Below are 16,953 nucleotides of genomic sequence, written 5' to 3'. Positions count from 1 at the left end.
ATTTGTAAACAATAGCACAAATAGTACAAAATCACAAGACTGCTAAAAAAACAGCACATACATGTTCCGTAGATGCATCTCCGGAACGTATTCATCTTTAACGCGTTCCATAGATGTACATATAGAAGCAACATTACATATTTTGACTTAAACTTGATGCATAATATGAGCAATGCAATGGACAAAGATGAATATTTACCTGAAATTCAGTCTTCTCTTGCTCTCTTTGATTTATTGCACCAAAAAGTTGGAGTTTTGGAGTCAAATATGATATTGATGATGTAGGATTTTTAGATTGTGGAGATGTTAGTGTTGAAGAAGAAAATCAACAATGAGAGAGTGATCATGTTGGTTCAAACTATATCAAATACTTCCGTAAATACATCTACGGAAAATTCTGGCGCTAAGCCATTCCATAGATGTACCTACAGAAAAATTCCTGAACTAAATTAATTTGAAATTTTCCTAACGTTCATTAGTTTAAAATACTTCCGTATATATACCTTCGAAAAATTTAAATTTTTAACAAAAAAAAAAAAAAAACCTTCGAATGGGTATCTACAAAAACATGAGACATTATAATTTCTCTAAACTAATTTGACACTTACTACTCTTTTCCTTAATTTGCATTTGGATAATCCACAGTTTATGCGCGCCTTAAAAATAATAACAAAAAAGAAGAAATTTGTTTTTGCGCTGGCTGAAATTGTGGTTAACTGAACTCACTCATCTCTTCTCCTCCGCCATGCACCTCCACAGCCTTCCTCGCTCTCCTCCTTTCTCCACCGGTACTCTCTTCTCTTTCTCTCTCTGAACTCGCAGTTTTTTTTCTTACTATTCTATTACACAGACGAGGGTTTTTACTTTTCATAACGCCAATTTCGCATTCCGCATACTACATCAAAATTAATATCATGCTAAACGAATTTATCATTACCAAAATCTGAAATTGTTCTTGCGGTATGATTTATCAGGGAAAGCTATCTTTCTCCTTGGTCATCATGGAAGCAGATGGAAGAGTAATTATAATGGATGTGAATTGGAAACAAGACTCTTCCGCAATAATCGTAGAGACAAAGGCGCGAAGAAATGTTTAGGAGCGTCTATATACTGTTCTAGCGATGTTCCGAATGGTTCTTCTCTACCTTCTATTGAGCAATTGAGTAATGCTCGAGTTATATATTCCGTTGCTCCATCCATGGGCCACAACCAGGTTATATGCACTTTTTTGACCTCTATTTGTATTGATATTGTTTTTGAATTCGAAATAACTAAGTTGTTTTCCCCAAATTCTTTTAGATCACTTGATTTTTTATGTTTTTGCATACTTCATACTTAGCACTACTGATACTTAAGAGTGAAGTAACAAGCCGACGTCGTGTCTGGTTTTCATATTTTTGTCAGTGTTCATAAGTTTGTTTATATGGGAATCGTGCATTTCTACTATAGTACTCATATTTGCTACTGATGTGTTAATAACTGTGCACTGCTATGGAGATATTTAAAAGGAAATAAAATTGAAGGGCTGATGATGATTGATAACTTATCATGTGTATTGAGATTTGTTGGAGAGATCTCAAGCAAAAACTTTGCTCAAATGTAAGCTTGAGGTCTGTCCAAACGATTTCAAAACAGACAGTTAGTCTTAGAAACAATTTTTTTTAAGATAAATGAGAATGCATAGCATGGCTATGGGGTGGGAGCGGAGGAATTGTTTGTATAGGCTGTGGAGATTAAGTGCCTTCCTAATGGCAAAAGAATGATGAAAGAAAAAGAAGCAGAAGTAAAGAACATCAGCTTGACTGAGCTCTTAATGTCTTTGCATGTCTGGCCAAGATAATCCACTTAAAAGTATCATGAATACAAAGCGACATAGAAGCCAGGAGCATCTTTGAGACTTTGACTTTTTCTCAATTGTCATTGCTGATGATATATATGGCGGCATTATCCATTGCAAATAAATTGTGCAAAACTCCCTAACTTCAATACTAGTGCTAATTTCATCTACAGGCAAACACAACACATGCACCCATTTCTGGGATTCCTTTGTTACACTTTGCTTTTATGAATCACAGCTCTCTAAATATAATACAGCTGATTATTTATGCTGTGAAATTATCTTATTCTTTTTGCTTCTTTTGGTTAGAAGTACTATCTAAGAGTATACATGTTGTCACTTGTTTCTATGTCATATCATATTATGGTGATTGGTAATATTAATATAGCTATTCTACTTATGACAGGAGTCTCATCCAGAATCACATTTTAGAGTTCCTGCAATTGTGAAAGCTTTGGAAGAAATGAAACTCACTTCCAAGGTACTAAAACTCAAAGGACAATGTTTTTATATGTTTTGGTGACATGTTCTTACGGTGTTATTTTTCTAATTTTAATATTATATATAGGCATTGGCATTTGGTAACTTATTTATGTCTAAAATTCACTAAAAAAAGAACTGTTGCATTCAAATATTGGTTTCAAATTTGAACACACTAAAAGAAAGAATTCACTAAATAGATTACAAATTTTCCCAGTTCAAACATAAGCTATTTTATTGTCCAGAATATATCACAATATCCTTCTTTTTTTTTTAATTTGAAATATTTTATATTTGTTTGAAAGACAAATCAACCTTCATGAGCAATCTGTGGCTATAGGTTAATGCACATGATTCAGTAAGAAAAAGCTTGCCAGTTTTAGAAAAAGACCATCTTATTTGGACAATTTGTGTTGCTGTATTATGATTAAACCATACTTTAGGGTTACTAAATAGTAATTAGTAAATATTTTCATTTCCATAATATTTTTTTAATGATTCAGTTCCGTGGCTCCGAGGTCATTGAACTTCAACATTTTGAGCCTGCTTCGACCGATGACATTGCAAGTGTGCATGCAAGAGCCTATGTTTATGGGCTTGAAAAGGTAACGTTTTTTGTTAAACAAATTTCTCTGCTTCATTCATTTCATGTTGAGTGGCTGCGTTTTGTAAATTATGGTATTTTTTAATTATATATTATTCTTTATAAATTGTGCTTAGCAAAATTGTTATTTTAGGCAAAATTACTCCGAAGGTCCCATAATCTCGCGCTTCCTTTAATGCCCCACATTTCTATCCAATTCGCTGTTGTACTTCCAGCAATACACAATACTTCAGAAGAATTAGTTGGTTAAAGAAAAGAGAAATAATGGTAACAGAGAAAGAAAGAGCCGCACAAAAGTGCGGCAGCTTGGAAAAGTTGACGAGAAGTGAAGAGGCCGTCTGCAGCATCTTTCTTTCTGGTTTTCGATATTGGTTATCAAAACCATTAACCATTTTTTCCTTTTGTGTATTGGTAGTCTGGTTCCGGTACATGCCTTATAGTGTACCCGTATCATCCACCTAATTACTGATTCCAATGGGGATGGGATGATTACTCTTTGCAGAACTAAGGATGGACCCAAGGAGTTAAGTGGGTCTAACCTTATTAGTTTGTCTTTATTGTTCATAAAATCTATTAATCAGGGTTGCATATGTTTCTTTAGGAGAAATAAGAATGAGCCCCAAATAATATAGTGGGTTAGGCCTTATATTTAGTTTTGGTTAGGGTATATAGTTAGAGAAAAAATATAATGAGTGGAGGAATTTCAGTTATCATATTAAAGGAGAGGCATGCCTCTTAAATACCAGGTGATTCCTTTCTTTTTTTCCTCTGCTTTAGCAGTAAATTTTCCTATATTCTTTCTACAATTCTAGGGTCTGAACCATTGGCTATCAACTCTATTTTTCCTATAACGTTTGCTTCTGAATCAGTTTCTAACAATTCTTTTACTCCATGCATGGTTTAATTATGATTTAGTGCACAGTGATGTTAAAACATCAAAGGCCAGTGTAGTTATGCTTAAACACTACTAATGTCTTCTAAGTGCTGGCTAATTTTTCCTTAAGTATCCTTGTTTAGTTCAAAGTTTCACATCACTAGCCATTCATTATTTGTATATTAATCCGATTTTACCATGACACTGAATTCATGTTTTGAAGTTTGACATTTTCCTCTTCTGAATCTTTACAGGTTATGGATCAAGCTTTGGAGAAGGGCCTTATTCTCATTGAAGGTTCTGGACCAACATATGCTACTTCCACTGTTAGTACTACAAGCTTTTTCTTGCTTTCCCAAGCTCAATATCAGCAGAAAGTTATTCTATTCTAGTAACTTTGTATTAGTTCGTCATGGTAGAAAATACAATTATTAAGTGGACTAATCGTAATAATTCCCATGTTTTTGCATGCTTATTGTGGTATTCATGGTGCAGACCTTCCAGGAGTCAATAGTAGCAGCTGGTGCTGGATTAGCCTTAGTCGACTCAGTGGTGATCTCTCAACCTGGCATATCCATCTCTTCGTGATAATCTATGTGTTTGTTTTGGGTTGGGGTAAGTGAGTGGGGACGGATATGTACAACATATCTGCTTCTAGTAACTATGTGCATATTGGAAACTATTTTTGTTCTCGGTTAGAAATTTGGGTGTTCGGTTTCACAGAATATTGACTGAAAATGCTTGGTGGCAGTGGGGAGTCGCCAATAAAACAAATTTTTGAAAAACAATTGTGTATTTAGCTTTTTAAATGTCAATACATTCTGAGTTGTTTGAGATTTAAAATAATTATCGAGGTACTTTTAAGCTTAAGTTTTAGAAACATGGTATCAATACCTCTATAACCAAGTGTTCAAGAGTTTGCTTCTTGCTGCCCTATTCATCGTAATTAAATTGTATTTTAGCACAAGGTGAAGGTCATGTATATTGGCCAGACTTCAATCCCAAACTGTTTTCCTGTGACACAAATGTCTTAAGAGATATGAACACATTCCAAGGCCTCCACCTAATAGCTTAAGCTTTTAGGATTGTCGGTCTTTGACATAAATGTTTCGAGAATTGTACAAAACTAGAGATTACACTCATTATTATGATATAAATTTCTCTTATTCAATTTCACACGTTCAGGTTGCAGCTTCAAAGACAACGAAAGATCCACCTACTGGTTTTGCTTTGATAAGACCACCTGGGCATCACGCTGTTCCAAAAGGACCTATGGGATTTTGCATTTTTGGAAATGTGGCCATTGCAGCTCGTCATGCTCAGCGTGTTCATGGACTGAAGCGCGTGTTTATAATTGACTTTGATGTTCATCATGGGAATGGAACAAATGATGCTTTCTATGATGATCCAGACGTATTTTTCCTCTCCTTCCATCAAGTAAGCTACAAGTTTTGTTAATAGCTCTGATTATATTTTCTTGTGTTTCTTCATTGGTGTTCTTAAAAACCATTCACAAAAGGGAAATAACAGAAAAAAGGTAGATGGTTTAATATCCCGGATTCTTTGAGAGGTCTGTGTGTACTTCACAAAACTCTACTCAAAGCATTTCTCTCCTTATTCTTCCCTTCTTCCCCTCTATATTCTCACTCTTCTCTGTAGAACTCACTTCTTTCCCACTTCCTCTTGCAAGCTCAGCATTTTGTATAGGCTCAAACGTTCAAACCCACGGCATCCATATTTTCTTCAATTTTCAACATATAGATAATTTTCTTCATTTTCCCTTATTATATCCATGTTATTGTAACATCTCCCTCATATTTGATTTAACTTTAAGCATATATCATATACTAATATACTCAGAAGTGTACTAAGAAAATAGTAAGGAAAACATTCACACAGTCAGACAACATAAACTAGCATTCATAAATTACATTACGTAGAGAAGACTTAATCAAGTATCTTAGCGTCTCTATTCCTTGCACCAAATTCTTGCCTATTAGCATGTAGAATAAAAATCAGACACATTACCCCCTCCACACTATTTGCACTAGCACATACCACTACCAGCATACAAAATGATAATATAACCAGGCTTACGACATTTGGAAGTTCTGTTTTTTCAAAATGGTCCGTATAAGAGATTATGTGAATAAATACATCAGTTATAAGTGTGCTAAATATAAAATGATAATGTAACCAGGCACATAACATTTTGAAGTTCTGTTTTTTCAAAATGGTCCTGTGTGGGAAGGGGGTTGGGTAATTGTGCAGGGAAGTAGATTATGTGAAGAAATACATGAGTTATTTGTGTGCAAAATACATTTGAGCCTTGTTATATTTAATTACTTTAATTTAATTGCTCAGGATGGAAGCTATCCAGGTACTGGTAAATTTGATGAGGTGGGATCTGGGGATGGTGAAGGAACCACACTTAACCTGCCTCTTCCTGGAGGTTCAGGCGATACCACTATTAGAACTGTGTTCGAAGAAGTTATTGTACCTTGTGCTCAAAGATTTAAGCCAGACATCATTCTTGTGTCTGCGGGGTGAGTTTTCTTTGAATCATTGTCATCAAAGCAAAGATGGAATAAACAATTTCCCAAGCACATAAGTTCTTGCCAATGTTGTTTTTACATTTCAGACTTTCATGCGATTCTGTTTGTCAGGTATGATGGCCACGTGTTAGATCCACTAGCTAATCTTCAACTAACAACAGGAACGTATTACATGCTTGCGTCCAGTATTAAACAACTAGCAAAAGACTTATGTGGTGGTCGATGTGTATTTTTCTTGGAAGGAGGATATAATCTCAAGTCACTTTCATACTCAGTGGCAGACACATTTCGTGCTCTTCTTGGGGACAAAAGCTTAGCATCTGAGTTTGATAACCCAAACATTTTGTATGAAGAGCCAACAAAAAGGGTTAAGCAAGCACTTCAAAGGATAAAACACCTTCATTCCCTGTGATGTAGAAAATCAAAACCTTACATTAAAAATATTATTTTATGTGGGTTCCATCCCAAGTTGATGTCTATTTTCCTTGTGAGTGCATTGTCCCACTTGTCACATAGTGACATAGTTGAATCAAATCCATCATTCAAGATTGCTGTGGTTCTTGAATAAGAACTTCACTCTTTCCATAACACTTTTCAATATAACCTTATTTTGTTAAATGATTATGACAAATTCTTTATCTGAAAACCAATTTTCTTATATTTCATTGTTATTAAGTCAAAGGATATTCTCATTCCAAAAACACTTGAGAATTTTATACTTGAAATGTATCATTTTTTTTCTTTCTTAAAGCCTTGCACATCCAAAAGTTATTAGAGTATGTTTGTTTCAAGTATGCATTAACATGTTTATTTCAAGTATTTAAAAGTTACTCCTTAATACATTTTATTCTGATAAATTTTATTCACACTTGGTTTCCTATATTTATTGATCATTTTAATTTCTCTTACCATATTTTTAAGTTTTCTATATCTGATTATGACTCCCACCATTTTGCATGAAAGAGCCAACAATAAATAGTGAGCAAGCATTGCAGATAAAACAGGTTCATTCCATGTGAATTGTGATGTTGAAAATAAAAACCTGTGATGTCAACTTTGTCTACCATTAAAATTTTTATTGGGGTCCCTGCAAAGTATATGAATTATTGTTGTTAGTATCGGAAATGATTCAAGTCTAATTCTTTTAGAGTGTATTTGGATGAGGTAATTGTGAATTTTTAAGGAATTTAAAATTCTAAGCAATTTAAATGATTTAATTGAAATCCATTTAATTTTAAATTCTTTTGATTGGATGGAGTATTAAAATGATTCATTGTTAAATTTTTTAGATCACTTTTATAAATTTTAAAACTTTTGGGTTAAATTTAAAATATAAAAATAGGGACTAATTTGCAATTTTTGAAAATTTCAAGGGACCAATTTGAAAATTATTAGAGATTTATTTGCAATTTTTGAAAATTCTGGGGGTGAATTAAAATTCTTCATAACATATAAGGACCATCTTGCAAAATTTAAAAAATATTATCATAACAATTTAACATATAAGTTATGGAGCAATTTCAAATTCTTTATTTTTTAGTATCATTTAAACTTTCTTAAATTTAACGAATAAAATATTTCATAAATTTACATCATTTTAACAAAATTCATATTTGTTATCCAAACTATGGATTTTGATCAAGTCATTTTAAATTCCTTCAAAAAATTATTTTTCCTCAGTAAAATGTTTTATCCAAACACACTCTTAGTCTCTATTCGAATTATTTATAGACATTTTCTTAATTTAAATTCGACTCATTTTAAGGATTGCTCAATTCACAAATAAATAGAAGTCAACTTATTTTTAGATATTTGATTTTTAATTTTTTAATTTTTTTAAAATATAAAGATTGAATTGTATTAAAAATTATTCCAAATATCAATGTTTAAATGATAGACATTTTAAGGGTATATATTAGCTTTCTTGAAACCTTTTGGCTCTGTTTGGTATGACGTGTTTTCGAGCTTATAGCTTATGTCTTATGTCTTATAAGTTCATATGATAATTTAGACCTGTTTGGTAACAGTCTTTTCATCACGAGCTTATAGCTTATTTTACTAGCTTATAGCTTATTTTCCAGACGCTATTTCAAATAGCGTTTTAGCTTATGTCTTATAGCTTATTATTTTTTCTTCCTTTTTTATCCTTATTATTTTAATTAAAATCCATTTTTAACCTTATAATTTATTTTAATTTAAAATCAAATAATTATATATTAAATATTTTTTATGTCATTTTACATTTATAAGTTAATTGAACCGCTAATTTTACCAAACACTTCAATTAGCTTATAAGCTATCAGTCTCAACCATCCGCTATAAGCTATAAGTCACCAGCCATCAGCCATCAGTCATAAGCTATAAGCTATCAGCTAGCTTATCAATCAACCGCTATTTTTACCGAACAGACCTTTGTCTATGCATATATACGTGGTTCAAAAATTTAATTGCCTTCATTTATACTATCAAGCTTGTAGTTTTATGACAAATCCAAGTAATTTCGTCTCTCCTTTTTACAAGGTTAAATATTTTTCTAACCAATCGTTAGTTGGTCCAGTGGTGATTGGCGCTGGACTTGGTAGGGAGAACCACGGTTCGATCCCCCGCAACTGCGATCGTGCCAGAACTCAAAAGCATAATTCAAGGAATTTTACATCAGGTTTTAAAATAAATTGATGTGAAAAAATTTTGATTTTGGGATTTTACATCAGATATTTAATGGAGTTGATGGGAAAAATAACTCAAAAATTAAAAAACCACTACACGGTGACATTACCGTAAATAAAGTAAAATATTTTATAAGGGAAAAGTCTTTTTAAATGGGCTTTTCCATCGGTCCAATTAATACCCGATGGGAAACGTCTTTTTGAAAGGGCTTTTCCGTCAGCCCAAGTAAAACCCGATGGGAAAAGTATCCCACTTTTTCCACTATTTCCAACTCGTTTTTCCACAGCGTCGTCCTCCTTCCCCGTCCTCAACCGTACCTCCGCTCCGACCTCCCTCCGCCATCGTCTACCGAACCAACCACCGCCTGCCTGTTGCCCCCTCGACTGAACCACCGTCAACGTCGCTCGACCGGACCGTGCGCGACCAAGACCACCGTCAACACGTTCAGCCGGACGGCGCGCGAACCAAGACCGCCGTCAACGCGTCTTCAACATTTTCCAGCCAGCCACCATTCCCATTCCAGGTATCGTATTCAACTCAATATGCAGCACCTTATTCACGTCACAACCACGCCTACAACCATCATAATAAATCAACACCGAGCAGCTTCAACGCTACAAACGTCAACAAACCCAACATCGAACACCGAACGTAGTGACACCGCGATTCAACTGCTCGCAACATACATCAACGAAACTGTTTTTTCTGAATCAGATATGAGATGAAGTAGAAAAAGAGAGAGGACCGAATTTGTGCGTACCTGGTATTTTTAGCCTCGCCAGAAAACCGTCGGACGTAGCTCCGACGAGGTCAGTACTTTTTGTTCAACATTTGGTTTGATATCATTGTGTTCCTTACAAATTACTGAGTAATAACCCCTTATTAATTGTATGAAACCTTTACTGTACACCATTTAATTTCAAATCTGAAGTTTAGGGTTTATAAGTTTAAATGTAAATTGATTGATGTTGATGTGTTGTTTGAATTTTGTTGATATAATCATGGTAAGGACCTGAGAACGATTCAGATTTTGTTTTGTTCTCGTAGAGGCTGAGAGAATTGAATCGAGTGAAAGAGAGGAAGCAGGGAAACAAATTCTCTTTCGTTGAAATTTATTGTCAACTGCAGTCATTCATCTTTATTTAGGGCTTCAAATGGTGTTTCTAGTAGCATTGAGAATTGTGGAGGATATTATGGTTTTACTTGCGACTTTGGTACAATGTCTAGCTCTCATAAAAGCTTAAGTTTTGAGTTAAAGTCAGGAATGGTTTTATAAATTTCTATAAACATCCTTTTGTTTGAGCTCTCTCTTCCTTTAAAAATTATGCTTCTTATCATTGTGTCTTTCCTTTCATATTTTTTCTTCTATTATTTGTTTGAAAGAAGATTTTTGCTAATGACATGTTACCTATTAGGTGAAGTATCTGTGGCTCCTTTTTGATTTGGTTGTGGGTCCTGATAAACTTATGGAAAATGGGCCTTACAAGTGAGTAGGCTTATATATTTACAATTTAGTGGCTGGTCTTTTTATGCTATAAAATTAGTTGCTTCTTTTTCTGTTTGTTGTGAAACAGGTATGTATTCAGCACTGAAGGTCATTTATTGCCTACTACTCCTCAAATCTTTCTTGTGAGGGAACATTGTTTATACTATGGGGCTTATTGTAGAAGTGGTGATTTGAGACAAACTTAATTTGTGTTCGAGACAGAGAGAGAAAAGCATGAATCAGATGATAGTAGATTTTATGGGAGCTGGACTAAATCTTCATACTCCTCAGACTACACTACTTCTGAAGCAAGTGCTTCTTCTAGTTTGATCAAGGTACTCTATACTATTTTCTCCCATCATTGTCTCTCACGGATTCATGTTCACTTCACTTGGACCTTATATTTCTCTCCTTTCACATTATTCATCTTATTCATTAGCAAGCAAAGTAAGACCAATTTCAACTACTTGATTGTACTTTCTCTTAAATACTCAATTATGTACGTGGTTCACAAGAAACAAGTTCAAATGATGAAGTATTAGACATTGATTTCGAAGTAAAGAACAATTGTCTTTCTCGATTCGGTTTCTTTGATTTTGATGACCAACTCGTTCTCTTTTAACCGCTAAGTTGAATTTCATCTTTGAAGAAGGAGCCAATTCGATCCCGACATAGATTTCTCTGGATTTTTTCCATACTTTATCGATTCAATCCTTGGTCAACTCAGTATGATGTTTGAATCAAAATACACGTTCATTTTTTTACTATGTTTTTAAACTTCCCTTCATGATGCTTTGCAAATTAGGTGGAATGATATTTTGCTCATAGGGCTCTGTCTCAATCAAGTAAGTTAATCACAAAATCTATCTCTATAAAAAATTTAGGATTTGAGATTATGATTTATTGTATTTTAATTTAATATTTTTTGTTAGTTGTTTGTTTCTGTAGCAGCTGGTATTGTGAGTTGTTTTCTTTCTTATTCATCGTAGGTACTAGAAATTTTCATTGTTTTTAGTTTAAGTTTGATGTGATTAGCTTCCCACATGCTCTAATTTCAGTTTGAATTGTTATTATTATTTTTTTCAATTGTTATATTTCTAAATATTTAACTTGCAGATTTATAAAAGAATAAAAGAAATGGATATGCTGGTTTGGATGCTAGTTTAATTGACGATGATGCTTTCAAATTGGAAACTACATAAGATACATATGATATATGCATAGTAAGGCTTATAATAACTTGCTGCAACAATTATTTCATATATCTTCTCTATTTCATTCTTTCTCAAATTTTTGTAATTTGAATTGTAAAAGTTGTTGACTAAATTAAATCAAGCCTAGAAGATATGGTGCTATTCTTCATGATTAAGAAAATGCTTCCATTGGACCCTTAAAAAATAATATTGAGATCTATCTTAGTCTTATATGATAAGACTAAGCATATACTTAGCTAATAAGATAGAGTTAGCTAGTATCACCACCACTGTTTATTTTAAACCGCCATTTAGTTACTTAATTTACAAGGATTTGTTTTTTTTTTAAGCCTATATAAATCGACATCCAAACAAGATATAGTGATATCAGAAACTTGAATAATATTAGTAGCGAGTTATTCATTCTGTTCATTCTCTTTAGTGTGCAAAAGAGTTTTTATTATATGTCCCATTAGATATCAAAAGTGAAAAGTATTCATTTCTCACATGTATATTTCAGGTGATAAAGTTGTGAGGCTTACTAAACTTGCGAAACTTTCGTGTTTATATCACTGAAGAAGTCAACGAAGGGGGAAAATAAATTTTTGTTTCGAGCTAGTCTTTTAACTTTGGTGTTGTCTGCTGATGTTAATTAGTGTTATTGTTTATTCTCAGCAAATGTAATTTTGGTGTTGTCTTCAGAAGCTACAACTCGTCTTCTCGTGGATTCATGTTGGTATTTCAAGTGCGCTAAAGGACCTAAATGTTTGGATATTTGTTTTGTTATTTTGTAATAATCCACCGTGTGTAAACTTTCTTATAATTTTGTATACTTGTGTATCTTAGTAAAATTTGAAGAATATATATATATATATATCTTAGCTATTTGGTGCAATGAAATTATACCTGGTTAGAAAAATATGAAAATAGTGACCTAAATGTGATCGGTTAAAATAGGAAAAATAGTTATTATACGCTTTAAAGAAGGAAACATATTACATCGGGCAAAATAGAAAATTGATGTAAAAACTTATCTATTACATCGGGCAAAGTGGAAAACCGATGTAAAAACTATCTATTACATCGGGCGGACAGGACAACCGATGTAAAATATGGCATATATTTTTTTTATAAAATAATTGCATTATTTTTCACATCAGACATCTGAATTCAACCGATGTGGTATGTTAATTTTTCACATCGGGTCTTGACCCGATGTAAAATGTCTTTGACTTATTACATCGCCTGGCTTTACATCGGGCCCAGGCCCGATGTAAAAAGTACTTTATGCACTAGTGCCAAAAAAAAAAAAAAGTTTAAATATTTTTCTAAGTGTGATTTTTTTAGTTCGACTATTGGACATAACCCCTGTTATGTGTGATAAAGTATTCGGAGTTTGAAATTTGTGGTTCGAAGTGGATATAAATGGAGTATTGAATTGGGAGAGAATATTTCATATATCTGTTGTATGATAGTACAACATTGGATAATCCTTGACCAACTTAAAAGTGAATAATCTAAAAGTTTCATCTATGTTGGTTAGTAATGTCAAACAACAAAACTTAAATTTGATTTATATTCTATTTGGGGGCGGAGAAGCGACGAAAGTTCTTAATACTCTCTTGTTTGAAGTTATTTAGGTAGATAAGTTTGTGTGGAAGTTTGAAAAGAATAAAAGGTTTCTAGTGCGTAATGTATAAAATATGCTATTTATATTTCACATCTAAAGATCGGTGAGAAGTGAAAGATTTTTTGAAAAATTAAGACTCCTCAGAGAGTTAAAAAAAAATTGTGGCGTTTATGTAGGAATTGTGTATAAACTAGAATGTGTTTACAAAGGTGTTTAGTGTCCTATTTATTGTGGTGTATGTGGAGAAGGAGTTGAAGATGTTAAAGCATCTATTTTTACATTTATCCAAGAGTATTGAATGCTGGGAGAAAATGGAACTATGACTTATGTTGCAGCAGCTGCTAAATGATAACGTCTCTCTTGCCACGATATTATTTTTCCCGTTTTTGCAAGTCTTAAATCAAGATCAACAGACCATTTTGTGGAGTATCTGAAATGGTTGGAACAATTAAATCTGGAGCTACATAGAAGACTATCCAAACACTATTTGTAATCATGCTTCTTATTTGTTATTAGGAAGGAGGAATGTCCAACAATTTTGATCGAGCAATATCATCCAAAGTCAAAGATTTATGTATATTATTTGGAGTGAACCTTCGGCTGGACGTCTCAAATGAAATTGATGCTTCATTTTCTAATTATTGTAACAAGGTAGGAATAAGTGTTTGCATAGATGGTGAGGACAACTTGTTGCAACTTGAATGGAATAGTTTTCACATATTACCAAGGTTGATATATGGGAAGTTTTACACTTTCTGTCATCTACCAAATGAATACATGATCTTGATTTTGATGAAGTGGATTTCGAACAGAATACTAAAAACGCATTAAAAAGTGTGAATAAATTAATGATGTTAGTTCATACTTTGGCATAGATGATCTCATCTCATCTCTTATTAGTTTTCACAATTTTATTAATTTATCAACATATATTATCGTATTAGTAATAATGAAATAAATCTTTTCCCTCAAAGAAAAAAATAACAGACAGAAATACAAAGCATGACCTCACCATTTTGGATGAAAAGCCAACAAGAAAGGGTTATACAAGCCGCATAGTGAACGACTAATAAGTATATGTAGCTTTTTCTCTCACATTTTTAAATTACGTCCTCCGAAATTTCACTTTTAATGTTTTTAATTTATATGTGGATTATAAGGCTTATACAAGCCGCATAGTGAACGACTAATAAGTATATGTAGCTTTTTCTCTCACATTTTTAAATTACGTCCTCCGAAATTTCACTTTTAATGTTTTTAATTTATATGTGGATTAGATACATTAATAGTCAAATAGTCAAATGTGCTATAAAAAATAAAATTTGTTTATAATAATGATAAAAAAATGTACATTGTTTAAATTTTACGATCTAGGGAGTGTTTTTAATGTTTGATTTTTGTGTTTTTATTTTATCAATTATTAAAAAACTCAAAGTCCTTTAAATTTGAAATCTACTAAATTGTGTTCTTTTCGTATCAACTTCGTTAAATCTATTATATTTTTCAAGTTTCCAACTATTAAGCATTAATTAAGTTAATATATAATTGTTAGAATCTTGATTTTTTTTTTCTTTTCTACTATTCGTGTTCAAATTTTGGAATTCAATTTTTTTTATAAACAACAAATATATTGAAACGAGTACAAGAGATACTCAATCCGATTATAAAAGAAAATTGATTTATAACAGCACACGTAAAGGGTTAACCATTCAAGTAGCTACAGACAAGTTAAACTGATCCGAATAACCGGTATAAAACCAATCCCATGCCAATGATTTTGCCACAAAAACTATCTCCCGACTCCCCTCCAGTGAACAATATATCGTTTCTTACTAACCAAATAATCCGTACAACATACAACCAAATGATTTTACTACAAATATTATTTCTATCCCATCTATTTATGACCGAATAAAACCATAAAATATGATGAGAGATGGAAGAAATAGTAGGAAACAAATTTACCCGTACCCATTCCATGATGAATTTTCAAACTTTCACAACAACATAACAAGATGAAAATAGATGAATGTGAGTTTTTTCTAGACCCGAACATAAGGGACAAACAAGATTAAGTCCACCTGATAAAAAACCTCTCTTAGCCACCTCATCCCTTGTTTGGAGTCTATTATGAATCAGCCTCCAACCAAAAACTTGAATCTTTGACGACGTCTTTGATTTCCAAATAAGCTTCAGAGCTTCTAAATTTCTAGCACTTAAGACTAAGACCTGATCCAGCCCATTAGATAACCTTTCGAAGGCCGATTTAACTGAAAAACCTGCTGCTAAAGGCCACCAAACAAACGCACCTTGTAACAATGAGTTAGGCGATGTATGCTGCAAGATGGTATGCAAGCACAAATCTGTCAACGAAACAGAGTTGTCACAGAATGACCAAACCTATGAATTCTTGTCCATAAAACCTGCTTATGAAATCCTCACAAACAGTTCCTGCAATGCCTTAAATAACTGAGTAAATTGGTTATGCAATGGTTCGTTACCTATCCAACGATCCCTCCAAAAATCAGTATCGGTACCATGATCAAACTTGCACGATAAGCACATACGAAACCAATTGGCTCTGACTCCCCAAACTCCTAACATAATACATAAGTCCCTCCACCACAATGAGTGTTTTGAGTTTACGCTAGAGGAGTCGTCGGCCCAGATTTATAACTTTATGTCTCCATATTTGAAAGTTAAAACGTTATGCCATGAAGATCCCTTCTCGACCAAAATCCTCTAGCCCCATTTACTCATTAGAGCTCTATTGAATAACTCGCAATGCTTCACGCCAAGACCACCCACATATTTGACATACAAATAGTCGACCAAGCCACCCAATTTATCCTTCTTAAGTTTTCTTGACCGTTCTTTAAAAAAGAACGTTGAATGTTAATGAGTTCTTGAATAATAACTTTAGGCGCCTTGTAGAACGAGCAGGTAAATAGTGGAATCAAATTTAGAACCGAATTGAGCGAAGATACTTGGCCTCCAAGATTTAAATGTTTGCCTTTCCATGATACCAATTTGCTCCTTAACTATGCCAAAATCAATGCTTAGGAGGATCGTCCTCTTGGGTTACATTCTATTTGAATATACCAAGAAAACAAAATGTAGGTGGACTGATAACGCAATTCAAAAAATCAGAAGCCGCCTGCAGAAAGTTATGTGCAACATTAATGCTGATTTCTGCTCTTGCTAAAATTAACTTATAAGCCAGAACAAAGCTCGAAACCATGGAGCAACGATTTAATCGTCTCCAAATTCACTTAAATTGGCTGTCCTAAAAGATTCAAATAATATGCTCCACGTACTTTTAGATTTTAAAATCTAAAATATGTTAAGTGTGTATGTGTGTACTTTTCTTTAATCTCCACCGGTTTAGTTCGGTTCAGGGGTCAGTTCTGACATCAAGTGGTTCCAGTCCCCTCCCGATCGCAGTTTGCGGAGGATCGAACCGTGGTTCTCCTTACCAAGTTCAGCGTCAATCATCACTAAATCAACTAACGATTGATCATGTATTCACTTTTAGAAAGATGAGATTCTAACTATTAGACTATTGGAAGAAAAAATCAAATTAATTATAACTTTAAAATATCATTATGATTAATAAATAAATTTTAG

General features: G+C 33.2%; 1 protein-coding gene and 1 long non-coding RNA gene across 8 annotated transcripts; both read left to right on the top strand.

Moving 5' to 3' along the window:
* The first annotated feature begins 633 nt into the window (after positions 1 to 633).
* On the top strand, positions 634 to 6,996 carry LOC131602866 (histone deacetylase 14, chloroplastic-like). Its single transcript, XM_058875086.1, has 9 exons — positions 634 to 788; positions 975 to 1,213; positions 2,244 to 2,318; positions 2,821 to 2,922; positions 4,050 to 4,121; positions 4,291 to 4,347; positions 4,981 to 5,232; positions 6,160 to 6,341; positions 6,462 to 6,996. The coding sequence occupies exons 1-9, from the start codon at positions 746 to 748 to the stop codon at positions 6,760 to 6,762; spliced, it is 1,323 nt and encodes a 440-aa protein (XP_058731069.1). The 5' UTR covers positions 634 to 745; the 3' UTR covers positions 6,763 to 6,996.
* A 2,195-nt stretch (positions 6,997 to 9,191) lies between these two features.
* LOC131602865 (uncharacterized) lies at positions 9,192 to 12,701 on the top strand. Of its 7 annotated transcripts, XR_009284157.1 has the most exons (6): positions 9,192 to 9,826; positions 10,433 to 10,503; positions 10,592 to 10,838; positions 11,309 to 11,348; positions 11,620 to 11,726; positions 12,217 to 12,695. It is a non-coding gene; the product is annotated as an uncharacterized LOC131602865 (long non-coding RNA). The 7 variants fall into 7 exon arrangements; XR_009284154.1 differs by adding an exon at positions 11,436 to 11,492 and having other exon boundaries at positions 9,192 to 10,838; positions 12,217 to 12,701; XR_009284155.1 differs by having other exon boundaries at positions 10,433 to 10,838; positions 12,217 to 12,699.
* Positions 12,702 to 16,953: the final 4,252 nt, after the last annotated feature.

This window comes from Vicia villosa, linkage group LG5 (genome assembly GCF_029867415.1).
Source record: "Vicia villosa cultivar HV-30 ecotype Madison, WI linkage group LG5, Vvil1.0, whole genome shotgun sequence".
Classification (NCBI taxonomy): Eukaryota; Viridiplantae; Streptophyta; class Magnoliopsida; order Fabales; family Fabaceae; genus Vicia; species Vicia villosa.
Note: the sequence above shows the minus strand (reverse complement) of the source record. Positions and strands in the feature narration are given on the sequence as shown.

Coding starts and splice junctions, on each gene's coding strand:
- LOC131602866 (XM_058875086.1), top strand. CDS start 746: ATGCACCTCCACAGCCTTCCTCGCTCTCCTCCTTTCTCCACCG. Junction 1,214..2,243: donor CATCCATGGGCCACAACCAG/GTTATATGCACT, acceptor TACTTATGACAG/GAGTCTCATCCAGAATCACA. Junction 5,233..6,159: donor TTTTCCTCTCCTTCCATCAA/GTAAGCTACAAG, acceptor TTAATTGCTCAG/GATGGAAGCTATCCAGGTAC.